Raw genomic sequence first — 12,353 nt, 5'->3', positions numbered from 1 at the left:
ATTCCTTATGCTAAGACAAAACACATATTATGGCCATAATCATTCATGCTTCTAGTATGCTTACATACAATGTTATTGGTGCAGTGTAACATGTACATCCATATGATGTGTACACCAGGCAGATTTACATTTTGAATGTCATGAAATATACATGGTGTTGTACATTTAACACCAAATACACACTTTGCTGTGTTGTTTACGGTACTGAAGATGGCATGTCAATGTTTGCAATTTATATATTGTTCCTTTGCATTATAGGTATATCTCCAGTATGACTGATCATGGTATGTATATTTGCTGACATCTCTCATAAGATGTGGCTACCTCAATCTTCCTATAATTATTGGAACTAAAAACCCAACATATTGGTTTAAACACAAATGTTACATATATGTACTTTCTGTATCATGTATATGCATTTAGCTACTCTTGAGCTTTCATGTGCATTGTATTACAAAATGATTACTCACATTTCATCACATTTTATGTAGGTTTCCTTATAATTTCCATTAATGTAATATAGAGGTGGTTGGAGAAAAGGGGATAACTGTACTTATTTGTTTACTTACGGGAGCACATTCATCACTAGCATAGACACACTTTTTAAGACAACTGTTTGTGTCTCTATCAATTGGTGTAGGATCCATGTATAACACCGACAAATGATAACACCAGCTTTATTATGGTAGCTTATATCATCATATTGACTATACTATGTATTTCTAAACGATTAATAAACACAGTAAACTATAGTTAGTTAGGTTAATGAAATATACACAGAAACGTACTTCATAACATGATGGTGATGTCATATTCAGAACATCATGCATTGGAGGGGACCATAACATCTGGCCAGTAACATTATTTGCTACAGTCCCAAACCATTTTATCTACATACCCATGTAACAAGAGATTTTAAAAATAAATGGCTACTTGGTTGTAAGTGTCCTTTACATTGGGAGAAGGAGTGGCTCACTGAGTAAAGACACACACTGGCACTGATAGTTTGAAGCAGGGGAGTCTGGTTCAATTCCCGGTGTGGGCTCCTTGTGACCTTGGCCAAGTCACTTTATCTCCCTGTGCCTCATGCGGCAAAAAACATTTGTACGTTCCACGGGCCAGGGACCTCAGGCTGTGTCTGTAAATCGCTGCGTACAACTAGCAGCCCTATACATGAACATGCTCATATTATTATTATTATTGTTACATAGTTTCGACAGTCATACGTTCCATTACATATTAGAATACACAAATGTGTTAGCAGAGTGGGAATGGTTGTTATATATAAAACACACCATGTCATAAAATGTTAGTAGTCATTAAAGAACACTCAATAAAAATTCATGAGGCACTCTTTTGCAACATCATTATGTTAATTAAGTGCTTATGCAATATAGGCATAAGGGTATCACATTTTTAATTGTTTGTTAATAAGCGCTGCAAGCAATATAAAATTAGTTCCATATGTAGTATAGTAGTCGGTGGCTCCTCCTCACAATCATCTCATATAAAGGTAGACTCTTCTGAAATCATACATTGATCCGATTGTATCTTCCCCGACATCTCTGAAATACAGCAAACACATGATGGTCAAAGATGGCACCTTACTAGATATGCATCCGTGACAACGCGTTACGCAGCTCTATATGATTGTGTAGATACACACGTCAATCACTTATATGTTAGAAGTAAAACTGTTCATCAGTATGTAATGTTTCTTTAAATTTGTAGCAGGCATAACTATGTATAAGAAGTGAACGTTGCCTGTATACTGAAAGATGTGCGCGCACATCTTTGTGTGCGCACGCACTTCACGCTTGGCTCCACTAACTGTTAGCGCATGCGCAAAACAAAGCGTACGTTGTGCGTTCAATACATGTTGAAAATACCAGTAAACATAACATCTTTATTTCAAATACAATGAAGACGAAACTACATTCGTTCTAAACGAGTACATCTGTATTCTTTTTAAACAGACGTGTTTGGACAGAAAGGACGGCCGATAACACAATGCGCAAATGCAATACGTGTGACGTCATGTTAAACCACCGTGAAACGCACGCTAACACTCCTCCCACTCAATTAACATTCGGCTAACGCCCAGTTGACGCCTACAAACACTGAGCCGCACACATGACACACTGCAGTTACCGTTACTATAACAAAACATGACAGCCAATAGGCTTTGAGGCGCGCACGTCGCTTGGGGGCGGGACTTACATCACTAATCCTTTTTAAGGACGCCTTGGCCCATGACAAGGGTCCCACGTCATACGTGGTGGACCCGGTTTTCAATGTTGTAGATGTTGCATGATAACAAAACAGGTATGTGTTAGAGTAATGGTAAAATGTTGCTAATATGTTTAAAGGGATAGGAAAGTACGTATATTTATTCCGTCAGCAATGTGTACTACTCTTTCAGGTCCTACTATATTGTATTAGGAAACAATTTGTTTGTGATCGCTACATGTTATGCAGTCTGCAATGTTACGCTGTATCCACGCATTGAAAGTGAAAATGGTGGTTACAAAAAAAAAAAAAATTTAAACGCAGAGTCAACGCATAACGATTGTTATATTTACCATTCTTCTAGAATTAACTCTTCGCCTGGCTGCAACTGGTCGCTCCAGAAATGCAAGCCATTTTCATCCACGCTTAACCCAACCGCTGAATCCAGTATGGCACATATCTCCTCCAGGATGCGCTCATAGGAATCGCCACTGCTTTCTTCAAATAATTGGTCGGGAGGTAGGTTCATTTCTTCCGGTTCCCATTCCAATGCAATTTCAGCTGAAAGGCTTGGTACATAATCATAGTACTTTTGTTCTTGTACAATGTGGGTTTCAGGAATGGAGGCTGCAGATATTGCAGCACGTATCGATTCAAACGGATCAGTAGTAGCGGATACATTGCTATTGCCATTAGGAATAAATATGCCTTTCACGACAATATAAGTGCCGTCTTTCAGGATAAATTGTTTTTCCGGGGCAATCTTCCAGAAACCATAGGTGTGTTGTAGCTTATCCTGGTCACGTTCAAAAAAGTCATTACTTGATAAAGTGAATCTTATTGAGGAATTAAAATTCCGTGCATGCTTACGGTCTTGGTAATAAGGATATTTTGCTCGAATGAAATCATCGATTTGGCGTGTGCTTGCTTTCTGTCCGCGACTGTTCAAGATGGCTTCACAGATCATGTACTTATACCCTAAAAGGGGATTAATATTGTTAACGAATTCATCAGCCATGTCTGAGTAGCACAAAAGCTGTGTGCAGGTCTGTGTTATTTGCTCATCAAAATGAATGTGCTGAATGGCTAACAAACTCCTGTTTTTCCTTGTCAAGGTCAACAAAAGTAACTACTTTGACTCCTTATTTCAAACGCCAATTGGATTTGGTTGTCTAATTGGGTTAACAGTTGTGGTTCGTGATATGGGACTGTGGGAGAAACATTTCTCCTTCTTTTATCTCGTTTGTGAAAAACATCCCTAGACTGTGAATGCGTTCACATAGTGTTTTTTTGAAAACTAACAAAGACCAGTGTGTGAAAATATTTCTTAGCCAGGCATATCAGTAAAAACACACCTGCAAAAAGAAATGTTTTTTCCCCGCTTACATTTCTGTGTGTATGTGAAAGTCTGGTTAACTCCCTGTCTGCATGAGTTTAAATACGTGTGTATATATATATATATATATATATATATATAAATATATCTCTTATAAAAATATATATATATTTATATATAATATTTTATTTTTTTTTATATTGCAGGAGTACACACAACATTGATGGCATTAAGTATACCTTGTATGAAACCTATTTAAATGGTGAGAAACATGATTGAATGAAGTAATAAACATTTGTTTAAGCACAATACTGTTAGAGTCTCATACTTAGGATATTTCTCAAACATTAGGCCTGTATTATTAAAATAGTGTGCTTTCACAAGGAAGCATGAAGTGTATTAGTTTGTGTATACCAGTTTATATAGTACTATATATATATATATATATATATATATATATATATATATATATATATATATATATATATATATACACACATATATACATATATATATACACATATATACATATATATATACACATATATACATATATATATACACATATATACATATATATATACACATATACACATATATACATATATATATACACATATATACATATATATATACACATATATACATATATATATACACATATATACATATATATATACACATATATACATATATATATATACACACTCACACACTCACACTCACACTCACTCAGTGTGTGTGTGTGTGTGTGTGTGTGTGTGTGTGTGTATATATATTATTATACATTCTGAGATGTTATAGAAACGAACACACAACTGATTAAAGGACAAAATTACAATGGCCAAGCAAGGCAAAGGTAAGTAATAATTTACACATAATCCTGCTGTACACGTACAAGAAAGATGTTTGCACTTACTTAGGTGTTTTAATAATTGCATGTGACTAATATGCATATGCAATTCTTACATCAATTAACACACCCAAATGCAATGTTTTGCTGCAAAGTCAATGGCTGCTTCTCTAAACTTAGCAACTGGCTCCTGGTGGACCATTACTGAACAGACGATTACAACATAAATATTTATAACACAATTAATTATGAGTGTTAACATTTCCAAAACTTCACGTGTACAAGAACATAGTTGAAAGTTTGGAAACAACACAGTCTTCAGCATACATACAATAGTAATTAGATAATCTGAAGTCAACAAAACAAGACCAAAGACATATTTTCTGAATTATAACATTTATTTTTTTTGTTCCTTTTGCGAGCGAGTAACAGGCCTGCTTGTTGTCTCTTGAATTTTCCTTTTTCTTTTGCCACCAACTTTAGGCACAACAGAGCCACTTTGAGTGGCCTCTGGCACTTCACGGGCAGGGCTTGTGGCCAGTGACTGTTCACCTACGGGGCTTGTGGCCAGTGACTCACCTACAGGGCTTGTGGCCAGTGACTCACCTACAGGGCTTTTGGGCAGTGATTCACCTACAGGGCTTTTGGGCAGCGATTCACCTACAGGGCTTTTGGGCAGCGATTCACCTACAGGGCTTTTGGGCAGCGACTCACCTACAGGGCTTTTGGGCAGCGATTCACCTACAGGGCTTTTGGGCAGCGACTCACCTACAGGGCTTTTGGGTAGTGACTGTTCACGGACAGGGCTTGTGCCCAGTGACACATGTGAGCAAGTTGGTAGACACTGCACAAGTGATGGTTGGTCTGTTTCATGTGTGTCTTGTTTTGTTTTTGTCGCCTCCTTTGTAGGTGTCTGCTGCTGAATTTGTACAGATGGCAGCGGTAGGATGTCATCAGGAACCTGCACAGCAATGTCTGCTACTTGACCGGTAACATTTGGGCCTGGTGAATGAATATCAGATGAATGTGGTGAAAACTGACCTGCATGAACAGATCCTGGCTGGGAGGTGTTGAATTGTGGTACATTAGTCATTCTCCAGTAATTAGCTTGTGTTTGCTGAACAACTAATGCTTCGAATGAGGTGTTGATTTTTTGCAACTGTTTAGGCACTTCAATGAAGACTCTGTGGAGATGTGCCAATTGTGATACTGTTTCTTCCTGCAGTCCAATCATCCTTTCCAGCACTGTCATCATGTCTGAATGGCGACGATTTTCTGCGTCCACTATTTTTCCCTCTGAAGCTACAATTGCATCGTATGTGGAAGTTGATGGACGATTTGGCGGTACAACAGTTTCTATTGGCACCTCTTCATGGTCACATGATTGTATTTCAGTCTCTTCTGTGGCGTCATCCTCATCATACTCATCATCCTCATCACCATGATGTTCTAAAAAGAAATGTACACATTATTAAATGGCATGTTAATGTATGCTGTGTTACTATGTAATTGTACTGTGTCCTAAGTAACACCTAACATGTTAGCATACGTTTTATAACCTCATTAAAAACTACCTTGACTTACGAATAATGTTTGGACTCAGTATGAAATATGAATGAATGAAAAGTTGCTCTAAACTCAGAAGTCCTACATGATAATTAACATCACTAACACAATACATGTTGCCTTACACTTAATTTTCACTGACACTAAGTAATCCTATTTAAAGAAGATGTGCAAAACAAATAATGCACATGACAACATAACATATAGAAGAGCACATATTATATGGGCAGCAAATGATACACTCACCTTCTAGTAGTGTTGAGCTGGCTGACCCAGGTGAAGACACTTGTTCCATCTCAGGTGACACATGTCCTCCAGGGGCAACTATATATAACAATAACATAAGTTTTACATTTACATGTGTAAATATTGAACAAACACTTATTGTATGTTCTGTATTTATGATTAACTAACAACATCAGTTCCTTAACCGAAAATGTGTGTGAAAGTGAACATAAATAGTTGTAATAACACTGTACATGCCTGTGTACTTAGAATTTTTGAGTTCCCTAACATACAACATACTATGTTTCTGCAGTAATGCGTGAGGATAAATAGATTAAATGAGTACATAAAAATCATATGTTGTGTAGTGATATCAGTATCATAATGTACATAACTATCATGAGATGACCATTCACAATGGTTATCATGAAGGTGGTCATATTGCAAAAAGTGTTGTTTTTGGTAGAGGATATGTGTGGTACATTAATCGAAGATGTGGCACACCTGAATGTGGCTGTGACTCAACAAGACAACACATGCAGTGTGTGATAATGTGTCTTTGATAGTAGTTCAACTATAGATATGAGTGAACTAATGTGTGACGTACGCTTTGATAAGTAATGAGTTGTTGGGGCATTTAGTAGCTAGAGTTAAGCTTTCAAATGAGTGTGATTAACTTCAGTTGTGCTATTCAGGTTGTAAGAAAGGTATTCCCTTCCCCAAAAAGCCTAATCAGCCACACCTTTCAATGACTTGAAACAGGTGCAAATGGTGTGAACTAAGTTGACCGTGAAATGAGGCTGTAATTAGTGTGTGTGCTGAACCCCACCCCCTCTGTTGAAGTGTATGCTGTGATGAGATATTAATTGCAGCTGCTTTAACACAATGGTAGATGAGCTAAGTAGTCATCTGCAGTGTTTAAGTTATGAAAACAATGACATAACATATGATACGTGTGCCTCATTATGCTGTCTGTATATGACATAAAGCAAAAATGGACCTTTTCATAAGCAACTATAGATGTGTTAGTGCCAGTGATGTTTGTAGGCCGTTACATGCAATTTCTTTGATGCATGCTTAAAATAGGCAGTAATGTCATGTTTGTCGGAGTAAAATCAATAAAATACACAATAATATGATACATATTTCTGTTCTGTACCTGTAGCTACTAATAATTTCTCATGAACATGTGTTACACGTGTACTACCCTGTTGTTCCCCATCTTCGCCCACCATCAATTGCTTCCACTGCAGCTATGCATTTTGGGAATTCACATGTAAATGAGCACGCAATGGCACGTGCTATATTAGTTACTGCTTTTAGTAGGACTACTACATATATGTCTATTTTGAGATATATATATACAGAATCAGACATATACATATATAGATGCAGGTATGCTTATATTGTGAAGACAGTATAAAAAGCAGTGTAAATATGCAAAATAACTGTAAGCAACGACACGCCTAGTACAGTAATATTTATCACCTGCTGGAAATTGTGACGGATAAATTCCAATGTCACGGTCACCAGCCAAGCCTTCCACGACGACGGTAAGTAATTTTGGCCGAAGCAGCTCCTCCAATGGAGTCAATATGAGACGTTGTGGTGTGGGCCCACCTCCAGTGCCAGTAGCATGCACGCGTTGGTCTTGTATTTTCTTTTTCAATTTGGACCTAATATCATCAAATCTTTTCCGACAATGATACTTGTCCCTGACACTATTCCCACAGGCATTGACACCAATGACTATTGTGTCCCACATTTCTTTTTTGCTTGCTGCACTTGTCCGCCCTTGAAAAACATATAAAAGATATGAGGTAAATGAATAATAATATAAGCACCAGTTTCCTACACTGCTAGCTGTTCCAAGAGATATCAAACATGCTGTTTTATGTGTAATATGTGCAGCACATGAGCATTCACTACTAAACCTATACATGTAAGCAAGGTTGCATTCATATTGTATGCAGTTCTGGCAAATTGACCGGCTGTGTTTATTTGTCCTTGTAAGGCATGATAAAAAGCTGTGTTTCCACACTAATGAACATAGAAAGATATTGTGTACCCATATTTGCATATGAACAAAACTCAGATGACCTAGGATCACATGTATTTGAATAATAAATGTAAAGTTACACTTACCTACTAAATGTCCATAGAGACTGTCATAGTGCTCCAGAATGCCAGTGACAAGAGCCCTATTTTCCTGGTCATTGAAGCGAGGATTACGTGGCTTCTCCACACGTTTTTTCCGAGCAGGTTTAGGGTCAGAGCTTGGCTGGTGCTGACTGGACTCTCCTTCTTCCAATGGAAGAGCCTCCAAAAGCTGGCCACCAGCAAGCACGCCACCACCAGACACCCCATCAGCAACTGCGCCACCAGCAGCACTCCCAGCACCAGCACTCCCACTCCTAGCACCAGCACTCCCACTCCTAGCACCAGCACTCACACTCCTAGCACCAGCACTCACACTCCTAGCACCAGCACTCCCACTCCCAGCAACAGCACTCCCACTCCCAGCAACAGCACTCCCACTCCCAGCAACAGCACTCCCACTCCCAGCAACACCACTCGCAGCACCAGCACTCCCACTCCCAACAACAGCACTCCCACTCCCAGCAACACCACTCGGTGCACCAGCAACATCACTCCCCTGAACAGAACGTTCACTCCGACGCGTACTCCCACGAGTAGCACTCCCACTCCCACCAGCATCACTCTTCCCACGCTTTGCGGGCATACTTCCAGCACTCACAAAAAACAGACAAGAAATGTACAGGCAATCACACGACCCACTTCCACATATAAAACAAGACAAAGATGTAAACAAAACAACAAAGGACAAAGCTCACCCAATACACAACAAGTCTCTCAGTCAATATGCAAATCTTCAATCGTCCAGCTCTGTGCGTCTCTCTCTCTCTCTCACTCCCAACAACACAGAGAATGATTAGCAGTACACGTTGCCTTTAAATATGGCGCGCAATCAAAAACATGCTTGTTTCGCCTGATTCAGCAAGATTTGTGATTGTGCAACCTAACAGCACCCCGCCACGCACGCCGATACACCTGTGTGTGATCGGCTCATCATCGTGAGAGTGGGCGGATTTGTTTTCTGGTTGATTTTGAATGTATTCGGCACTTACTGCATACGGAGAGGGAAAAACGCCAATAACATGACTAATCGATAAGCTTGCCGATTTCACATAATCGTCGCTTACTGCATGAGGCCCTTAGTTTTATACAATAAACTGCTCTAGGACAGGGTAATCATCATGCATTTTACATACAGTAGCAATTGTGAGGAATGTTTGTAAAGTATTTAGAGGTTCTGATGTCTAACCCACAGCCTTCCTAACCCACTGTGTCGGAAATTGTATCGAAGAAAAGGGGAAGGGGGGCAAATTATGATGTTGTCTGGGACTCTGGGGAAATACCTTGTTATCACTGCAGGTATAAAAGTGCTGTTAGAGCACTCAAAGGTACTGATAGTTTGTCAAATAAGAGTATTTTGAGCTAGGGTCGTCACCGGACGCTTCCCGACACCCGTGATGGTGCTTGTAAAACACTTAGGAGCGTTGGGGATTCCCCTTATTCTGAGCTGTAGCTGTCTGCTTAAGTAGTGGAGAGGATCACTGTGATGTCACCGGGTTCCCAGCTGTTGGCTTCAGCTATGATCGTGCTTGCTGGTAGAGGTTTTTGTTGGGGGTTCCGTATTCCCAGGATCTCTCATAGGTACCGAACTGCAATTGCTGGAGCAGGGGCAGTCACTGGATGCTTCCCGACACACGAAGGTGCTAGTGCAGCACTCAGGGGTGCCAATGATAAATCCTCCTGCTCCGCAGGACGAACGTGACTAAATGAATAGAAAAGCACACAATCTGACGTCACTACGTTTTCGACATACGTTTCGCGTTAGCGCTTTGTCAAGGGAGTTTATTTTTTTTAATTTAGCTCACCCGGGGGCCCCTCAGAGTTTATTTGTGGACCCCAGCCCTTTGTGGATCCCCGGTAAAATGGAATTTTATTGTTTTTTTTAAGTTCCTTAAAAAAAATACAAATGCCACAGGGGTAATCAATATAAACTCACAACTATATCTACCGGTAATGTTGCGGCTCTCTATTGGTCATTTTCTTGTGAGTGGTGGAGAGATGTTCCTGAGAGCTGGTGTCTAGGTTCTTTGCCCCTGTTGGAGGCCCTGTGTTCATGAGAGACCGTGTCTCAGCTCTTTGCCCCTATTGGAGGCCCTGTGTTCCTGAGAGCCCGTATCTCGGCTCTTTGCCCCTGTTGGAGGCCCTGTGTTCCTGAGAGCCCGTATCTTGGCTCTTTGAACCTTTGTAGGCCCTGTGTTGTTGAAAGCCTGTGTCTCCATTATTTTCCCCTGTTGGAGGCCCTGTGTTCCTGAAAGCCTGTGTCTCGGTTCCTTGCTCTTTCTGGAAGCCCTGTGTTCCTGAGAGTCTGTGGGGGCTATGCACTAAGCTCCGTTAAGTTACTTTTAGACCGCAAAGTGCTCTTCGATCGTGATTTTTGGCTCAACCCGATGCACTAAGCAATGCAAACAGGCACTTTGCGGTCTAAAAATGAATTTTTTCAGGAATTTTTTCTAAGTCCAACTTTGCTCGATCGCAACCCTGTTTGGGTTAAATTCTGCCCTTAAGCGGGATGCACTAAGCAACGCAACCTTAGCAAACACGAAAGTTGCGTTGATCAGAACACGTCAGGTCAGAGTAGACGCAAAGAAATCTGGACTTAGAAAAAATTCTGGCTTTTTATTTTTGCATGCGCAAAACCCATACAGCAGGCCGGCGGGTGTCCCCGGCTGACCCCGCGGGGGTCCCGACAGAGCCCGGGGGTCGCGCGGGTGTCCCCGGCTGACCCCGCAGCAGTGTGGGGGTCCCTGCGGGAGTCCGGGGGTCCCTGCGGCCGTCCTGGGGTCCCCGCGGGAGTCCCGGGGTACCCGCAGGCCTGCGGTACCAATGTTGCACCTCCAAAAATAATAAACAAGAATTATAACTAAATACACCCCCCTAACACATACAATACAGTAATGGCCAAAATTACTATTATCCACATATGGATAATAATGCATTTGGCCATTTTAAATACATATAACATTCAATAAATACAGTCAAAACATATTACACTTACCTTTTACAGGCACCCACGATGAAGGCCGTCTTCATCCTCATCTTCATTCTGCCCATGCCCCTACGGTGCTGCAAAACATGCACAACAATTACAATAGCCAATGTAATGTCCCCTAACCCCTTAATCACCATAGCGGTTATTAACCGCTACAGTCATTAAGGGGTTAACCCACCCTCACCCACCACTCGGGAGGCCTACGTACCCTCCCACACTACCCCCCACCCCGTGAGGCCTAACCACCCTCACCCACTACCCACAAGGGAGGCCTACACACATACCCTTGGGGCCAATACCCCCTCCCCCCACCCCCAGTACCCTACAATAAAAACAATACACAGCCCCACAATAAGCATCATTCTATTTATTAAATACATTACCCACCCCCTGGGACCCCCATAAATACAGGATTTATCCTTTTACATACAGGGTTCATACCCCAGCCCCACGCGAGTGGCTGGCGGGTCACCTGACAGACCTACAGGGTACCAGAAACTTGTTTCACACAGGTTCTGGAGGCCTGTTGGTGGGTCCCGCCAAGCGCCATGGCCCCCAGGTGGTCTCCTTGGGTCACCGTGGGCCACAATTGGGTCCCCACGGTAGGCCCGCGGATGTTTGGGAGCCCCGGGTCAGACCCCCAGATGTCTGCGGGGCCTCGGGTGGTTCTCACGGGGGTCTGGGGAACTCACGAGTGCTCAGTACGGGTCCGCGGTGCCCCCACAGATGTGAAGCCACCGGTTCATCCCCGCAGGTGTCACCCGTGGAACCACCAGCCTGATACCCGTGAGGTACCCGAGGATACCGCAGATGGTCTCCAGAGGTCTCACGCAGAACCAAGGAACCAACCCTGAATGTAAAATAAATAAACCGGACCTATACATTCATCCCCCCCCCCAACACCTACAGTACAATAATGTGCCAAATAACTATTATCCAGATATGGATAATAGATCATTTGCCCATTATTAAACACATAAAACATGCATAAATCAAAA

General features: G+C 41.4%; 1 protein-coding gene across 1 annotated transcript in view; it reads right to left on the bottom strand.

The window, feature by feature from the left end:
- LOC142490786 (uncharacterized) overlaps nucleotides 1–6,302 on the bottom strand; it is a 40,834-nt gene extending 34,532 nt beyond the window's left edge. Inside the window, exons 1-2 of the mRNA XM_075593206.1 lie at nucleotides 6,231–6,302; nucleotides 5,110–5,867 (exon numbers count right to left, since the gene is read on the bottom strand). Coding sequence (XP_075449321.1) covers nucleotides 5,110–5,867; nucleotides 6,231–6,279 — 807 coding nt within the window. The 5' untranslated portion in view covers nucleotides 6,280–6,302. The remainder of the gene's footprint in view (nucleotides 1–5,109; nucleotides 5,868–6,230) is intronic.
- Nucleotides 6,303–12,353: the final 6,051 nt, after the last annotated feature.

This window comes from Ascaphus truei, chromosome 3, assembly GCF_040206685.1.
Source record: "Ascaphus truei isolate aAscTru1 chromosome 3, aAscTru1.hap1, whole genome shotgun sequence".
Classification (NCBI taxonomy): domain Eukaryota; kingdom Metazoa; phylum Chordata; class Amphibia; order Anura; family Ascaphidae; genus Ascaphus; species Ascaphus truei.
This window is presented reverse-complemented; position numbering and strand designations above follow the sequence as displayed.